At 52.3% G+C, this 15685-nt stretch overlaps 1 protein-coding gene across 5 annotated transcripts in view; it reads left to right on the forward strand.

The window, feature by feature from the left end:
- The first annotated feature begins 456 nt into the window (after nucleotides 1–456).
- FERMT2 (FERM domain containing kindlin 2) overlaps nucleotides 457–15685 on the forward strand; it is a 52420-nt gene continuing 37191 nt past the window's right edge. Inside the window, exons 1-2 of one of the 5 annotated variants that reach the window (XM_075104318.1) lie at nucleotides 457–556; nucleotides 1512–1680. In XM_075104318.1, coding sequence (XP_074960419.1) covers nucleotides 479–556; nucleotides 1512–1680 — 247 coding nt within the window. In that variant the 5' untranslated portion in view covers nucleotides 457–478. Of the gene's footprint in view, nucleotides 557–1325; nucleotides 1681–15685 lie in introns of those variants that run through there. The other 4 variants (XM_075104319.1, XM_075104320.1, XM_075104321.1 and 1 more) reach the window with 4 other exon arrangements.

A 15685-nucleotide genomic window follows, 5' to 3' on the forward strand; every position in this document is an offset into this window, starting at 1 on the left:
TTTTAACACGCATATGGGAAAACAGAGGAGCAGCCCTTTATAAACATCTCCATTATAACAGCAAAAGTGAAAAGGTGGCAAGACTTTATCATCCCCACTAAGAGGTTTTTGTTGCCTTCACGATGGCAAAGCTCCCGCCGCTGTTCATAGCGCACGACGCGGGAACGGTGCTGGTGGAGAAAGCTCTGGCCTGGCAGAGCCACCCCCGAGGCTGCCGGGGAGGGCACGGCTTTGGCGGGATGTGGCTCCCCATCGCCCGGCACGGTGTGGGATACATCCTGCCCGCCGCCCCCGACCACCGCGCTGGACCAAACGCAGCTCCTTCCGCGTGACGGTTTTTCAGGAAGCCCGGTTGCCTTGGCGGGATGTATGTATCATTGGGTGGAGAGCTACAGGAAGTGGAGAGTATTTTCTTTTCTCCATTTGTGCCGGTTCAGACTCTTATTTAAAAGATAGTTCCTATTTCCTAGCTTCATAGATGATACGGATGGAGGGAACCAGCGCATCGCCCAGCCTCGGCACAGGCACGGCGCCGGCCACGGACTGGAATGCTAAGGTAAGGGGGTTGCCGAACGACAAATATTTTGCTTATGGATTAGAGGCTTTTAGATGGTCAGTGTTTAAAAAAAAAACAAACCCTAAAGGCAGCAGAGTGGGCGAGGCCGCCACGGAAAGGCGCTCAAAGCATCCACGCGTGTTCAGGACGCGGCGTGTTCCCACCGGCCCTAGAGGCCGCTCTCGGGGCCGGCTCATGAGTTCCCCGCTCCGCAGGCGCCGGGTCCCCCGACCACCGCGCCGGGGCCACGGCTCCACCGGCTGCGCCCCCGCCGCCAGCCCTGGTCCCCCGCCGGCGGCGGGGCCGGGCCGAGCCGAGCCGTGCCGTGCCGGGCCGTGCCGAGCCGGGCCGAGCCATGCCGAGCCGGGCCGAGCCGAGCCTAGCCGAGCGGGGCCGTGCCGGGCCGGGCCGTGCACGCCGTGCCGAGCCGTGCCGTGCCGAGCCGAGCCGAGCCGTGCCGAGCCGAGCCGTGCCGAGCCGAGCCTAGCCGAGCGGGGCCGTGCCGGGCCGGGCCGTGCCGAGCCGGGCCGAGCCGTGCCGAGCCGAGCCGGGCCGCCCCCCGGCGAGTCCCGGATGTTGGAGCGGCCCCCCGCTTGCTCCGTCCTTCGCTTCCATAAAAGGCCAAGGGGCCCGGCGGCGCGGGGCGCGTTTTTCCTTTAATTATTATCCCCCTCCCCCTCCTCCTCCCCCTCCTTCTCCCTCTCCTCCCCCCTCTCCCCGCCCCGCCCCTTCTCCTCCCGCGGCGGCCCCGCAGGCAGCGGCTGGGGGGCGGCGGGGCAGCGCTGCACCCCCCGATCCCGCCCCACCGCGCCCCCATCCCACCCCCACTCCCCACACACACCCGGGGCGCGGAGCCGAGCCGAGCTTTGCCGAGCCGAGCCTTACCGAGCCTAGCCGAGCCTCGCCGAGCCGAGCCGGCGGGCGGGCGGGCGGTGAGGCGCGGCTGGCGGCGCAGGAGGCCGGGGCCATGGCGCTGGACGGGATCCGCATGCCGGACGGCTGCTACGCCGATGGGACGTGGGAGCTGAGCGTCCATGTCACCGACCTGGGCCGCGACGTCACCCTGCGGGTCACCGGCGAGATCCACATCGGCGGCGTCATGTTGCGCCTCGTCGAGAAGCTCGGTGAGTCCCCCGGCACCCCCCACCCAGCCCAGCACCCTGTCCCGGCACCCAGCACCCTGCCCCAGTGCTGTGCTTCAGCACCCAGCACCCTGCCCCAGTGCTGTTCTCCAGCACCCAGCACCCTGTCCCGGCACCCAGCACCCTGCCCCAGTGCTGTGCTTCAGCACCCAGCACCCTGCCCCAGTGCTGTGCTTCGGCACCCTGCCCCAGTGCTGTGCTTCGGCACCCAGCACCCTGCCCCAGTGCTGTGCTTCAGCACCCAGCACCCTGCCCCGGCATCCCCCAGCACCCTGCCCCAGTGCTGTGCTTCGGCACCCAGCACCCTGCCCCAGTGCTGTGCTTCAGCACCCAGCACCCTGCCCCGGCATCCCCCAGCACCCTGCCCCAGTGCTGTGCTTCAGCACCCAGCACCCTGCCCTAGTGCTGTGCTTCAGCACCCAGCACCCTGTCCCGGCACCCAGCACCCTGCCCCAGTGCTGTGCTTCGGCACCCAGCACTCTGCCCCAGTGCTGTGCTTCAGCACCCAGCACCCTGCCCCAGCATCCCCCAGCACCCTGCCCCAGTGCTGTGCTCCAGCACCCTGTCCCGGCACCCAGCACCCTGCCCCAGTGCTGTGTTTGAGCACCCAGCACCCTGTCCCAGAACCTAGCACCCTGACCCAGTGCTGTGCTCCAGCGCCCAGCACTCTGCCCCAGCACCTAGCACCCTGCCTGCCCCAGCACCCCGCCTTAGCACCACATCCCAGCCCCAGCCTGCCCCGTGCACCCATCCACGCTCCACGCAGAAGCCCCCACTCCCCCAGCCCGGCGGGGTCCCCAGCAGCACCCATGCTCCCAGCCCAGCCAGCACCCAGTGCTGCCGCATCCTAACCGCCTTGGGCCAAAACCAGCCAAACTTTTACACCCCGGGGCCGGTGGCGGGGCCGCAGCCCACATCTGTCGGCTGCTTCACACGCTGGATTTTACACAGAGCTGGGAAACGTCTTCCTTTATGGGGCGGGTGGGGGATTCTTACGGGTGCTCTCTAGTTTACAGAAAAAATTCTCAAGTTGTAGCTGGCTCTGTGCTGCTTTGGGTGAGAAAAACACCTCTGTGAGCCTGGGGTCATTAACAGGGTGGTGTGGGCAAGGTGGGGCTTGGGCTTGGGACCGGGGACCCCGCGGTGTCCGGTGGCTTTGGGTGCGCACCTGGACAAAGAGCCCGTTTGTCTGGGACGCGTGGGAACGCTCGGCCGAAGCCGCCGGGACGGAGCCAGCTTGGACGCGCTCCCCGCCGACGGTGAGCGCCCCGACCCGCCGGCCGTGGGGAGCTCTGCCCCGCCAAACCTCCCCCTTGTCTTTTTATCAGCTCTTTATGGTTCGGGTGTGTTTACTCAGCGGTATAGTCCGGGCTGATGACTGTAATTGCACAAATAAAATATTAATTGCGAGGTCCCCGCGCGTGCCTGCGGCAGTGGGAGTAGCGGAGCTGTCAGCTGCGCCTGCAGGTCCCCGTGCAACGCAAAGCTCTCGTGCGGCTTTAAAAATACCTTCTCCCACCATGCTTAGGTTTTGATTTATGAATTATCTGAAGTTAAAGGAAGGAAGAGATGGATATAAATATGCTTGTTTCGAAAGGAAGCAAGTGCTCGCATCAAAGGGTCTCATGCTGGAGATAGCCTTGACTCTCTGAAAACTTGGTATTTTTGTTGTTGTTATTTTTATGCTGGCGCTGCAGAAACTTTGCTGAAGTTGAGCACTCAGTGGCTAGGGAGAAAAAAATAAGAGCTATTAGAAATGATAAAAAAGTCATCCCATTGCTCACGAATGAATAAGTGATGCTCCCCTCGGTTTTGAGCTGCACCTGGTGTCGGGGCTGGGAGATACCGCAGCAGAGCCGGGGCCGACTCGTGTGCCGACTGCTGGGCGCATGCATGGGGACGAAGCCCAGCAAGGACCTAAATTAGCGCCTGACGTAATGCACACACACCCCACACAACCCCCCCCAAAATGTGTTTGCCCGGATCCTCTCCACTTGTTAAATTAGGGATTGTATTAGAGGGAAGGAATGCAGCGGCCGCAGGGCCGGCCCCGGCGGGGAAGGATGGTGTTCCCCTGGGGGGCTCAGCCCCAATGCCCACCTCCCCGGGACGATCAAGACCTGCAGCTATCTCTGGCTGTTGCCTTCCCTTCCCCCTTGGCTCTTGTCACCGAGCTGAGCTATACGTATTTAGTTCCTTTTAATCTTCCCGTGTGTCGGCTCTTCCAGCCCTCTCATTATTTTTATGGCTCTTCTTTATGCTCCTGCCAGTTTATCAGGGTTGGGTTTAGCAGAGTGGAGTGGGATGGGACTCGCTCCTCGCCCTTGTTTGCCTCCTCAATGCCCTCCTTCATCCAGCCTCTGCCACGGCCTCGTCTCCAGATATATTAATTTTGCAATTTTTCTACATTTGAACCCTTTCCCTGCACTTTGAACCTGTCCCTCCCCATTGTCCCCGCTGGTGTTTTTTTCCCTTCTTTAACAACTCCCAGCGTTAAAAAAAAATCATTCATCTTTTGCAAAGCAGACTTTTGCTGTGAGTTTTAAGGAAATGTTTTAAAAAGAAAGTTTCCTTGCAGCTCTGGGATCCCGTATGGACTGCTCTGCTTGCGCGTCGTGGGGAGAGGAAAGAAGGGGGGCTGTGCCTTGGGCAGGGGTTTGCCAGCTCCATCCTTTGGGACAAACCTCCTGTAGGCTTCGTGCTGCCAGAGGGCAGGGAGAGCAGGTTTTTTGTGGCCTGCCCAGAGTTTCACTGAAGTTTAGGGCATTGCTGTGGTTTTGCAGCAGACCGGCCCCGCTCTGGCTGTAGGATGCTGGTAGAAGCTGTTCAACCATTGGCGAACGGGGGTAAAATTGCCTTCCCTCCTCTGAGCAGCAAGGGGAGCTTGGAAAAGGGAAAAATCTAGATTTAGATTAGTATTTTCTGATGCTTGTAGGAGAAAACGATCGCAATAATTAGCCCTTTGCTTTGGAGAGGGCTGGGGTGCATCGGGGGCGCGTGTTGGGGTGCCACGCTCGGAGCGAGGATGCGGAAAAGTCTCTCCTCCCTAATTGCAAGGCTGCAGGTATCAGTAAATCTTCTTGACTCGGTCCTTGCCCGCGCAGAGCGGCTGCGGTCAGACTATTTGGGAATAGGCAATTAAAATCTGTCACTAATGCAGGCAGGGATTGGAAGAAACCCAAGTGGCAGATAGGGATTCTGGTTACTCAAGTGAATTGCAATGACCTGTTCGCTCCCCTGTTATTTATCACCGTGCTGGATTAAGCCACTTTGCTAATTGAGCCGTGCCATGTGCTTGGCAGAGTCGTCTCTGAAAAATGGGCAAAAAACTGCTGAGGTTTTAAGAGCAGTAGTATTTAGTAGGTCCGTGCGGGTAGGGGTCTGTAGTGGAAACTCCTGATGCTCACCTAGGGGTTTTTAGGAATTTTGCCACTATTGACTTACAAACAAACAAAAAAAAAAGAGGCTTAAAATCACTGGGAGCAGAGGAAGGAAGGAAGTGAACGCAGGTTATTGTTGTTGTCAACTTACGCCTGTTTTAAACACATGCAGGAAAAAAAAATACTGCTTTTTTGAAATGCACTTGAGAGGAGCCCTGTGGGATGGACGTTACACGCAGGCTCGCGTTTGTGGGATGCTCTGTGCGGTAGTGGGAATAAAAGAGTAGCTGATGGAAGCAGGGAGGGAGGGACAAATGGTGGCTGGCAGAGCAATGCCTTGAGACGGATGGCCTAAATGTGCACTGAGCAGAGTCAGAAAGTCCACGGGTAGGAGTTTTGCGGTGGAAACGCAGATTTCTGTCTAGTTTTCTTTTACAGGCAGTATATGCGTGGCTGCCAGCTCCAGCTGCGGGGGCTTGCTGGGAGCACTGGGGGAGATCTGAGTGCTTTTAGGGGTTTGTACCTGAAGTTCAATGAATGAAAAAAAGCCAAAACAAAGAAAAAAAAAAAAAAAATAAAAAGCTGGGTTTGGAATTACAATAGTCCTGGTGGACCGACAGGCGTTAACGCTTGCTGCATCGCCCGGCCAAGGCGGGAGGACGCTCGAGGTGCTGCCCCGTGGCATGGTGGCATCGCGTTTTACCGAGCCGGGGTGGGCACATGGGCTGCGCCGGGGGTCGCCGTCTAAGCAAGCCCCCTGCCCTTGACGGAGAGCGGCTGGTAACGGCAGGCAGTGATGACATCTTCTGAGGCCTTGGGCTTTTTCGTGAATTACATCTTCGATAAGGGTTTGGGCAACTCCTTTAAACTCCATTGTTCGCGATGTCAGCAGCTCCTCCGCTATCTCCTTTCCATCCCTTGGGAGAGGGCGGGATGTCACCTGAGGACTGGCACAGGAGTTGTCATGCAAAGCGTTTTGTTTCAGGTGATGTAGCACATGGAGCTCTTTCTTTTGCTGGTTTTAGCCTGCAAATGTGCCTGGGATTCACCCAAGGAGCTCTGTTCGCCATCGAATCGACTCTTCCCATGTTATCTTGCCAATGACTTCAGATAGCCTTTAGGAAGATCGATTGAAAATATTAACGTTCTCCCTGTAAAGTCTTTTTCTTAATGGATCCCTTAAAGGGTTATGAATAAAACACCAAGAAAAGCGCAGCGTCATTGATTTCCCCAGCTTTGTGTCTGAGGTTTTGCAGTGCTTATAAATCCTTTGAGCCATCCTGAGACTTGCTGGGGAAATTCTTTGCCCTGAAACTCAAATGAACTCTTTGAAACAGCTTAAGGCTGCGTAAGAGAAGTGCAAAGTCCTTGCCCCAGCCCGTTTCTATTGCAGACACAAGGCAGGATGAGTCTGCAGTGGTGACTCGCTCCTTTGGCTTTGGAATTACCTGAGACTCGGGTAGGGCCTCGCTGGGTGACCACATGTGCTTTGCTGTTAGAGGAGGGGAGAGAAATGGTTGGAGGCTAAAGAGAAATAAAGGAAGGGTTTTTATTGTAGCCACACGTTCCAGAAATACTTATCTGAGCATCAGTGCTTGGTGCCTGGGGTATGGTCGGAGCATTTCTGCGGTCCATGCCGCCAGGCTGAAAGCTGAGCATCTTCATTTGCAAGATCTGCAGATACTCGTCTGGCCGTCAGTTGTCAGGCAAGACAAGAAGGATGTTTTGCTTCAAAATCAGCGCTCAGTCACTCTTCGATATTGCTTTTCAAGTACGTGGCGTTCATGAGAGGACTCTGAGTGCCATTTAATACGCCGGGAGGCTTGCGAGAAGCTGGCTGTATTCACTCCTAGGTGGGGTGGTGAGTGGTTGTCTCAAATAACGTGATAAATGGTGTCGGTGTTTGCTGCTGAGGGCAGCACGGGCTGCTGTAGCTTGGGCAGGCGGGATTCCTCCGACGCTCCGCACTGACCCCCCTCCAGGTTTCCCCGGGAAATCTCATCCCAGGCTTTTAAACAGCAAAACTTGCACAGCCAGTGGGAGGTGGGCTGGTGAGCACAGGGGCTGGGGGGGATCTGGCATGCTGCTGAGCACAAAAGTCCTGCTCCAGAAACGAGCTGGGTTTTGGGCCATTTTGAGGTGGAAGGGGTACCCTGGGAGCTGCCAGCCGCTGCCCAGCAGGGATGCTCCCAACAGAGATGCTCCCACTTCAGCAGCATCTTCAAGGAGATCAACAGAGCTGCTGACGTACCCTGCATTTACATATTGCTGCTTGATTAATATCTGTGCTAGTGACCTGTACTGAATCCTTGTCCTCCGAATAACGCATTTTTAATGACATTTAACTAAATATATGCAAGGGCCTATTAACACAGGCACTCTCCATCCACGCACATTGATCCGTGCGGGGCTGACTCTTCACATCCAACTTTCGACTCCAGGAAGCTTCTACATAGGCCCACACCAAATTGCAGGATCACGGCTCAAATAACATCCTCTTTGTTAGCCAAAGTGGAATATTCATCTGAGCTGCCAGTGACCAGGGGAATTTGGGGCGGGGGTAGGTAAAAGCCATACGCAGGCAGCTCCAAGCTGCAGTCATGACAATTAATATTGCTACCCAGAGCGGTGATGACTCTTTGGAAGAGAAAAAAATCAATTAAATTTTCCAATTTTATTCGTATTCAATTTTTTATTTTAATTTTTTCACTACAAGCCATCCGCTTTGGCTTGAAAGAGCCCGGCCGGTGACACAAATCCCAGTCGGAGGGGGAAGAGAGCGGGGCGGGAGGCGGCGGTGGCGGCGTTCCCGCGAATACCAGAGCCTGGGTTTGTCGTACCACAGACAGGAAATCATTGGGTTTGCTGCACCCACCCACCCCAAATCAGCAGTTTCCTCTTCCAGCTCGCTTAGGTTTCGATTTGACGTAAGGCGTGCGGGGAAGCTGGCCTGGGGAGCTGCGCTTGCCACGCTCGTGTCACTCCGAGGGAGCTAAAATAGAAATCATCATGTTCACACACTTCCCTTTTTTTCTTTCTTTTTTCTGTCTGTTTCCCACCCCCCATAGCCATCCTTTCCTTCTCCCCACCCTTCTCCATCAGGGCTTGCATTTTGCCCAGGCATCTGGCTGAGTCTCTCTCAACCATATAAAAACCCAGACAAATTGTACTCAGAATAATTCAATATTTCAATGTGGAAGCCAAATGCCTCGGGGTGTTCCCTGGCAGGGATTTCTGAACCCTCTCTCTGTGCTGTTACACCTGTGATGGTTGCATTTGTAGCAGGCACCATCCTTCTTTGGGTACTGGGGTAAAATCATCCACCACCTCTGATTTTTGCTTTAGAAAAACGGCGTTTGGTAGTCGTTAGTCTGCAGCTTGCAGACCGCTGCGGGTTTCTCAGCAGCTTCTTGCAAACCCACTGTGGGACGTTACAAAAAGCAAACCGGGATCCTGGATTTTAACCCTTGGTCTCTGATTATGCAGGAGGGGGAAAAAAAAGGATTGTGGATAACTGCGTGAAATTGTGGATGAGGGGAGTGTTTACCAAGTTGGGAAAGAGCAGAGGGAGTATTTGCACTGCAAACTTAAGTCGTATCAATGTCACTGGTGACGCTGCCGCTGTGAGCTCCTATTTTGGGTGTTTGGGGGATTATTTGGTTTTTAGTGGTGGTATTTCTTACAGGCAAGGGGAAGGAAGGAGATTTACGGTGCTTGTGGAGCTCGTGGCACACTGACTTCAGCCCAGTGTCCAGCCCTGGGTGTGCTTGGGGGAAAAAGTTTTGTACTGTTAAAACATCCTAAAGAAAATGCCTTTCTTCATTCTCGTTCTGAAATGTGAATTAACCGATAGTTTAGATAGAGGCAGAGAAACAAAACTGAGCAAAGCTGCTCAGCTGGCGGGATTTGGTTCTGAACGTTCTCAGTGGCTTTCGGGGTTTTTCAGGTGTTATAATTCGGGAAGAATACTGAGACCCCAAATTCCTGCTGGATGGGGAAATAACGAGTTTGAGCAGCCTTGCAATAATTTAGTTTTCTTGGCCAGGTTTGCTTTTTGCACATTGCTTTGGTTTTGGTTGTCCAGGCTGGAGCTTCCACTGGGTAGAAGTGATAGGGCAGGCGAAGAAAAGCGCCCAGCACAACAGAAGGAAGCTTTTTTTATTTTCTTTTTTATTTTCTGCTTGGCTTTTCTTGCACTTGCCTGTTTTCCAGTGACTTTGCAGCAGCTCTGGGTGCAGCTCGCACTCGTTGGCCATTCAAGTATGAACCTCGGTCGGGAGCTGTGTGCATGGCATGACCGTGAGCCAGTGTTGGTCCCTCTCCTGCAGACCACATGGGATCTTGGAGAACTCCAGTTTTCGGTAAAACACGGCTGAATTTGGACAACAGGTTGAGCACAGCACTGGGAGGGGGTGCGTGTAGGCAGACAGACACACCAGCAGTTGCATAAACCTTCCCCTGTATAACCTCGGGTGGATTTTAGCTTGCAAAACATCTAGACAGCAACCAAAAATTCGTCTTGCCAATTATTACATTTTAAGTCTCTTACCAGCCAATTATACACGTTTGGTGGTTGTCGTCTTTTTTTCCCCCCCCTCCTCCCTGCAGGCATATGTACTTTTTGAAGGGTTAATTGCCAAAACTCCAAATTCAATTAGAAAGTCTGCATTTTATGAGATTGCCTGGAAAGAGCTATACCACTGTCTTGCTGAGCTTCCCTTCCTCGCTGATAATGCACAGAGCTTTGCTTGACACGACGTCCGGCTCGAGAGCTGTCTGCAGCAGAAATTGTCTTCTCCACCATCCCTGAGCTTGGCTGTGTGATGGGTGAGGTGGACCCAAGCTCTTCGAGGTCTTAAAGCCCTTTAAAAGTGTGTTGCGTGCATCAACCAGCTTGGGCTGACTTACACAGAAATAAGTAAGAAAAATAGCAAGGTTTCATCCCTTCCCTGTGGCATCTCCCTGTACATCTGCAGAGGACCTGGGGCATAGACCAGCTTCACCCCAACTCTTGGTTTTCCCCAGGAGCTCTTTCCACAACACGTGCAAGGGAAGGCTGGTGGCACGCAAGGCACTTGGCTGCTGTCACTGCCAGGGAGGGATGAGGCTCCTTCCCCAGGGCTTACGCTGTGACCGGCAGGATGCACTTGGGGAGAAACCTGGATGGTTTGGTGCCTTCCTGCAGACCTGGATCCCACCTGGTCTGCAGGAGAGGGACCAGCGCTGGCTCACAGGTTTGGTGTGGGGTGTTGCGACAGTTGCAAACCTCGCTTTCCGGAGGGCTAAGCTTTTATCAGAGAATAACCGTCATTAAGGCGCGCTTGGGGAACTGCCTGGCAAGGCTGAAGCTTCGGATGAGAAGCTGGGAACTCAGGTTGCCCGTTCGGTCCTCCTTTATCCGCCGTACGTATCGTCCTGCCAAGCGTCCTCTGGCTCCGTTGTCGGGTATGATGTCTCTTTGGCAGGGAACCGCTCTGTTACGCCTCGCACGTTCATTGGGGATGAGTCAGGATTGCAGACTGCTGGCACCATCACCCTGGGGCACTTTTCCTTTTTGGTGAGGGAAGGGAAGTGCGATACATGGCTGGGGGGTGAGGGAGCACCCGGGCTGGTAGTCAAGGCAGTTGAGTGCTCCCTGGAGAAGCGGTTTTCCTTCCTTCCTTCCTCTGCTGCTGTGTTTCTGTCTGATGCTTCCTATTTTGTGCTGGATGAATCATGGAAACTGTGCTTGTTAATTGAGTTTGCTGCCATTTCTCGTGATTCCATGGGAGGCATGGAGCAGGCGGTGAAAGCCTGCGCTGGAGGGGTGCTTGACGAGGTGGGGGAAACACTTGGCTGTAAAGATCCTGATTTAAAAAAAAATATTAAACAACAACAACAACAAAATCCACCCTTGCTTTCCTTTATTCCCTCCTGTATTAAAACAAGCAAGCCAAATTGCTCTGGGGTGCTGGTACAAGGATTTACAGCAAGGCTGCAGGGCGCTTGCAAAGGCCTTCCCGAGCCGATCGTGCTTGTTAGCGTGGGGGTGTTGGGGAGCCGAGGTGACCCCGGCTTTCAGCTCCTCCAGAGGGGTTTCCTGACGTTTCAGCTGTGTTCAGCATTGCTGCAAAACTGCTTTCCCTGCTCAGAGGTTTAAACAGGGTGGGTATGGCTGCGCTGCGCAGGTGAGCAGCTCGGAGAAACCCACAGACCTCCTGCTGCAATAGGTGATGATAAGGAAAATAGGTTTTATTGCATATATATGTATGTATAATGAATTTATGCATAAAAACACAATAAAAGTATGTAGGTACCTCTAGGGCACACACCATACACTGGCTTCACAGCTCGTGGTACAGATCGCTTGTGCCTTTTGCGTTTGTGGGATAGCATCAGAGGTGTAAAGCAAATTTAAAGGGGGTTTTGCTGGGTTTTTTGCTGTTTTTTGCAGGTTGGTGGCATCCATCCAGGGCAAAGGTAAATCATTTCAGCCGTAGGAGAAGGGGTATTTGTGTTTCAGTACTAGCAGTGCAAGTAGTAGATACTGCCGTGGCATCTTAATGAATTAAATTTCTAAGTGCTAGTTGAGTAATCCTATTAACACTGAAAAGAGCTTCCTTCCTAGAGTTTACGTTAAAAAAAAAAAAAAGTAAGTAACTTTCAGGCTTGTCGGGATTTGCTCTTCTCCCCGAAGCCTATGTGTGGACCTGGCTCTGGCTGAGATGCTGAAGGCAGGCGAGTGCGGAGGAGCGGGGGCTCAGCATCCGACGGGTCCGGAGGAGCAAAGCCCTGCACCACCGGGAGCAGCGTTTCGGGGCCGTTCGGGTTTGATGTATCAGCCTTGTGTTTTTGCAAAGATGCTCATCGATGGTGTGGGTTTGTACAGCGTCCCTGCTCCGCAACGTGGATTATAAAACAATGCCAATAATTTAGAAACGGAGCGGTGACATTTTGGGGGGGCTTTTGCCGTGCGTCCCTTCTGGGCTGCGGGACGTGGTGGGCTCTTCAGGAGGAGGGTTTGGTTTTGAGCAACATAAGGATTGACCGTTGCATTTTTTTTGTCACCTCTTTGGCGCTTCTGCTACCGTCCCTGCCCTGTCAAGATTTGGGCTTGCCCTCGTACACCTCACTTATAAACCCAATAAAAGGACACTTCTTTTGCCAGCAGCACGTTCCCTCATTAGGAGAAGACGCTCCATAATCTTTCTGAGCAAGGACGCGTTGAACATCTGCGTTCGGCGTTGTGGCCTGATGCACTCGGTGTCTTCCACAGGTGTTTTTTTTTTTTCCCCTCCTCCTTTTTTTCATTGCTCTTGAATAGCTCACTGCGAGTACACGGTGTGCTTCGGCGTCGGGATTGTGCAGCGGTGAACCACGCACGTCCCCTGGCACGCCGGGACGAGAGGGAGGTCTCCTGCGCTCGGTCGCGCTCACGGGAGTCGCAGCCTTGGGCGCAAGGCTGCTTTTGTCGCATTTATTTATTTTATTTTTAATAAGCCAAATTATTTTTCATGCAAAAATATTGTTCTTAGATTTAAATTCCAGCACAGGTCCGCCCTGTTTTGGACACCTTTGTGGGTGTGTTTAGATGTTCTCCTGAACGTTTGTTTTCCTGAAGATGAAGTAGGATAGAACTGTGGGGTAGTTGCCCGCGGTGGTAAGTACAGGAATATTCAAGGTACCACTTTGCATTCACCAGTGAGTAAAAGCCCTTCTGCAGGTGGTTGATGCCGATGTACGTCATGTTTTTCACAGCCTGTGTCAAATACATAGAGGGCACGTGATTAAAACCCTCTATTAAATCTCATTAGTACCAAGAGCACCAGATTGTCGTGGCTACAGCTTTATTACAGCAGCCTGATAATAATTTCAGAGGGTATTTATCTCTGTGTTTCAAAGTATGATTTTTCAAGTGTCGTGACCAGAGGCTGGAAGGATTTTTGTTCTGTTTTGAACTTTGCTCTGCAATTAAATCCCCGTTGGGGGGTGGAGGGGAGTCTATGCCCGTGCACACCGTACCCCAAAAGGCTCAAATCCACACTCAAAAATAGAGTCTGCGCCAAGACAGCGACTGTGTCACCCAGCAAAATGCATCAGCATTTCTCTTGGACTCGGGATAAATGAAAACAGCTCTGGTTTTAATTTTTTTTTTTCCATAATTGGCCTGGAAGGAGTGGCTTTGGCATGTTTGAAGGAATCTGGGTTTAAGGAGGTCAGTGCAAGCACTGAGGGCAGCCATCCTGTCCCTCCCCGTAGGGAGCAGTGGGTTCAGATATATAGAAATGTGTGTGTTTGTATATATGCACTCATAAAATACAGGTACAGCTTTGTGTGTATGGGTACACACACATAGCTGTACCCATATTTTTATATATATAAATATAAATATATATTTTATATAGAAAATTAGATATATAGATACAAATAGAAAAACATGTAGAAGATATACAGAAAAAGATATAGAAATATATTTTTACAGATATTTTAAAAAATTATGGCTTGGTTTCTTTTGCCTTATTGTTGACTGCAACGATCAGCCTAAGATGAGCCGGTCCGCTCTCTGGCGTTGTAGGGTCGCAGCAGGTCCGCGGGCCAGCGCTGCAGCCTGGGCACATCTGTCTCGTGAAATCCCGATCCCTGCATGGGCTGGGGGGGGCTTTTCAAAAGCAAGCGATGATCCTGCAGCCGTCCCCAGCAAACCGTGTGGGTCTGGATCCGTTCCACTGAGATGGAGAAGCCGATCCCTGCACCAGCGTCCGCAGGTGGGGGAGGGAAACTCAGCGGTATTTAATGGTTCTATCAGTTGTTTCTGGAAAGTAAATAGTATTAGTGGCCGTGAGAGCAGGCGCTGGCTGGAGCAGGACCTTCAGCACCGCTCTTGGCTGTAAAAACACTTCTTTATTCTTGCCCCAGCCCTTACCCCAGTGCCTCTGTCCTGCTCTGTGCACCGGATTAGCCGTTTTTCGGTACTTGTGAATGTTTCGGGAACATTTGCAATATTCTGTGATTTGTTTAGTCATCTGAAGATATGCCTTCAGACCTCATTGACACACACCGCTCGATAGGACGTGGAAAAGGAAAACCTACCAAAGCAACCACGTGATGTTACGTGCAACGATTTTTGGTGGTGTTTGGGGTCTTTTTCCCCCCTTGTTTTTCACTTGTAGTCTTAAATTACTCTCTTTTTCCAGTTTTTTAATACTTCTGCCTTGCTGGCCATGCACAGTGGCCACGCGGTGCATCCCGAGGGGACAGGAGGGTGCATCCCCTCCCAGCGAGCTCGCCCAGGACACACGAGGCACTCCCCAGCTATTTATTGCTGGAGGTCTCTTTTTTTTTTTCCTTTGAAGGAGTTTTTCTTCCCCTCTCGCTTCCCAAGAGGGGTGTGTAGCCAGCCAACACCCAGCCTCTGGCTTGGAGAGCCCCTGGCCGCTCCTTGGGGCTTGCAAGCACTGGATTAATGCATTATCAGCAGGTATTTGAGCTTCAAGGTACTTTAATCTCCCAGCTGCCTCTCGAGCTGTCTGCTACCTGCAGTGGGGGTTTTAAATGTGCTGTTCACATTTGTATTTTTCAATAAAATGCATATTGCATATTAATTTTTAAAAATACAACCCACTTTTTATTTTCTTCCAACCTTACAAAAATCCTTGACCAGTTTTAGCCCATCCGCACCAAACCCACTGAAAAGCTTGAAAGTCGGGTTGTTGGGGTTTTTTCCTCAGTAGATTATGAAATATAAAAGTCACATTTTGGAAGAGGAAATGCTTGGCTTATGAGTTAGTTTCAGTTCTTGCACTGTGTCTTATATATATAGCATTTATATATGTGTGTGTCTGTATAAACGTGTGTGTATATGACACATATATGTGTATATATTTTTATATGCATATATTTTATGTGTGTATATATTATATGCGCCTATCTTTTTATATATGTGTATACATACGATGTGTGTATATATGTGTGTTTATATACATAATATTTTACACATACATATGGAGCAATTTGAGGTATTGTGTGGGAAATGGAAAGGCATTTTGCTACCTGGACTTCCCAAGCGTGGGAGGAGCTTGGGAATAATCACGAGCAGGAATAATCATGGTTAAGGCACCCCTGGTGTACACTCACCGCGGGGGAAGAGCCAGGACTGGGGAGGGCTGCTGGGCTAATTCTGCTCCTGAGGAAAAACAACCAGTTGGAGGGATGGGCTTTGGTTCTGCCGTGCTTTGTACCGCAGGAGGATGGTCCTTCCATATTGCTCCCCTGGGAGGGCCGAGAACCTGGATCCGTCGCTCTAAAAGCCATCACTTTGTAATCGAGAAGTGAACTGAAACCTCTGCCTTGGCCGCATCCGCTGCCCCTCTTAAGGTGAAGAGAAACCAGAGAGGTGGGAAACCAGCTTCAGCTGCAAGTCTGTGTTTCCAAAAAATCAAACAAAAGACATGATGCAAACCACACGGGCTTGCAGACATTCCCTCCCTACCTACTCAAGTTATGCAGGAGCTTTCTAATGATCTGCTTCGGATGTTAGGTTTGATGGAGGCATTCGCAGGCTCTTTGCTGTCCGATGGATTTAATCAGCAGTGTGTGCGTGAAAGGGGATCTGGTGTTATCCCGTGGGA

The sequence above is a fragment of the Phalacrocorax aristotelis genome, chromosome 9 (genome assembly GCF_949628215.1).
Source record: "Phalacrocorax aristotelis chromosome 9, bGulAri2.1, whole genome shotgun sequence".
NCBI classification, from domain to species: domain Eukaryota; kingdom Metazoa; phylum Chordata; class Aves; order Suliformes; family Phalacrocoracidae; genus Phalacrocorax; species Phalacrocorax aristotelis.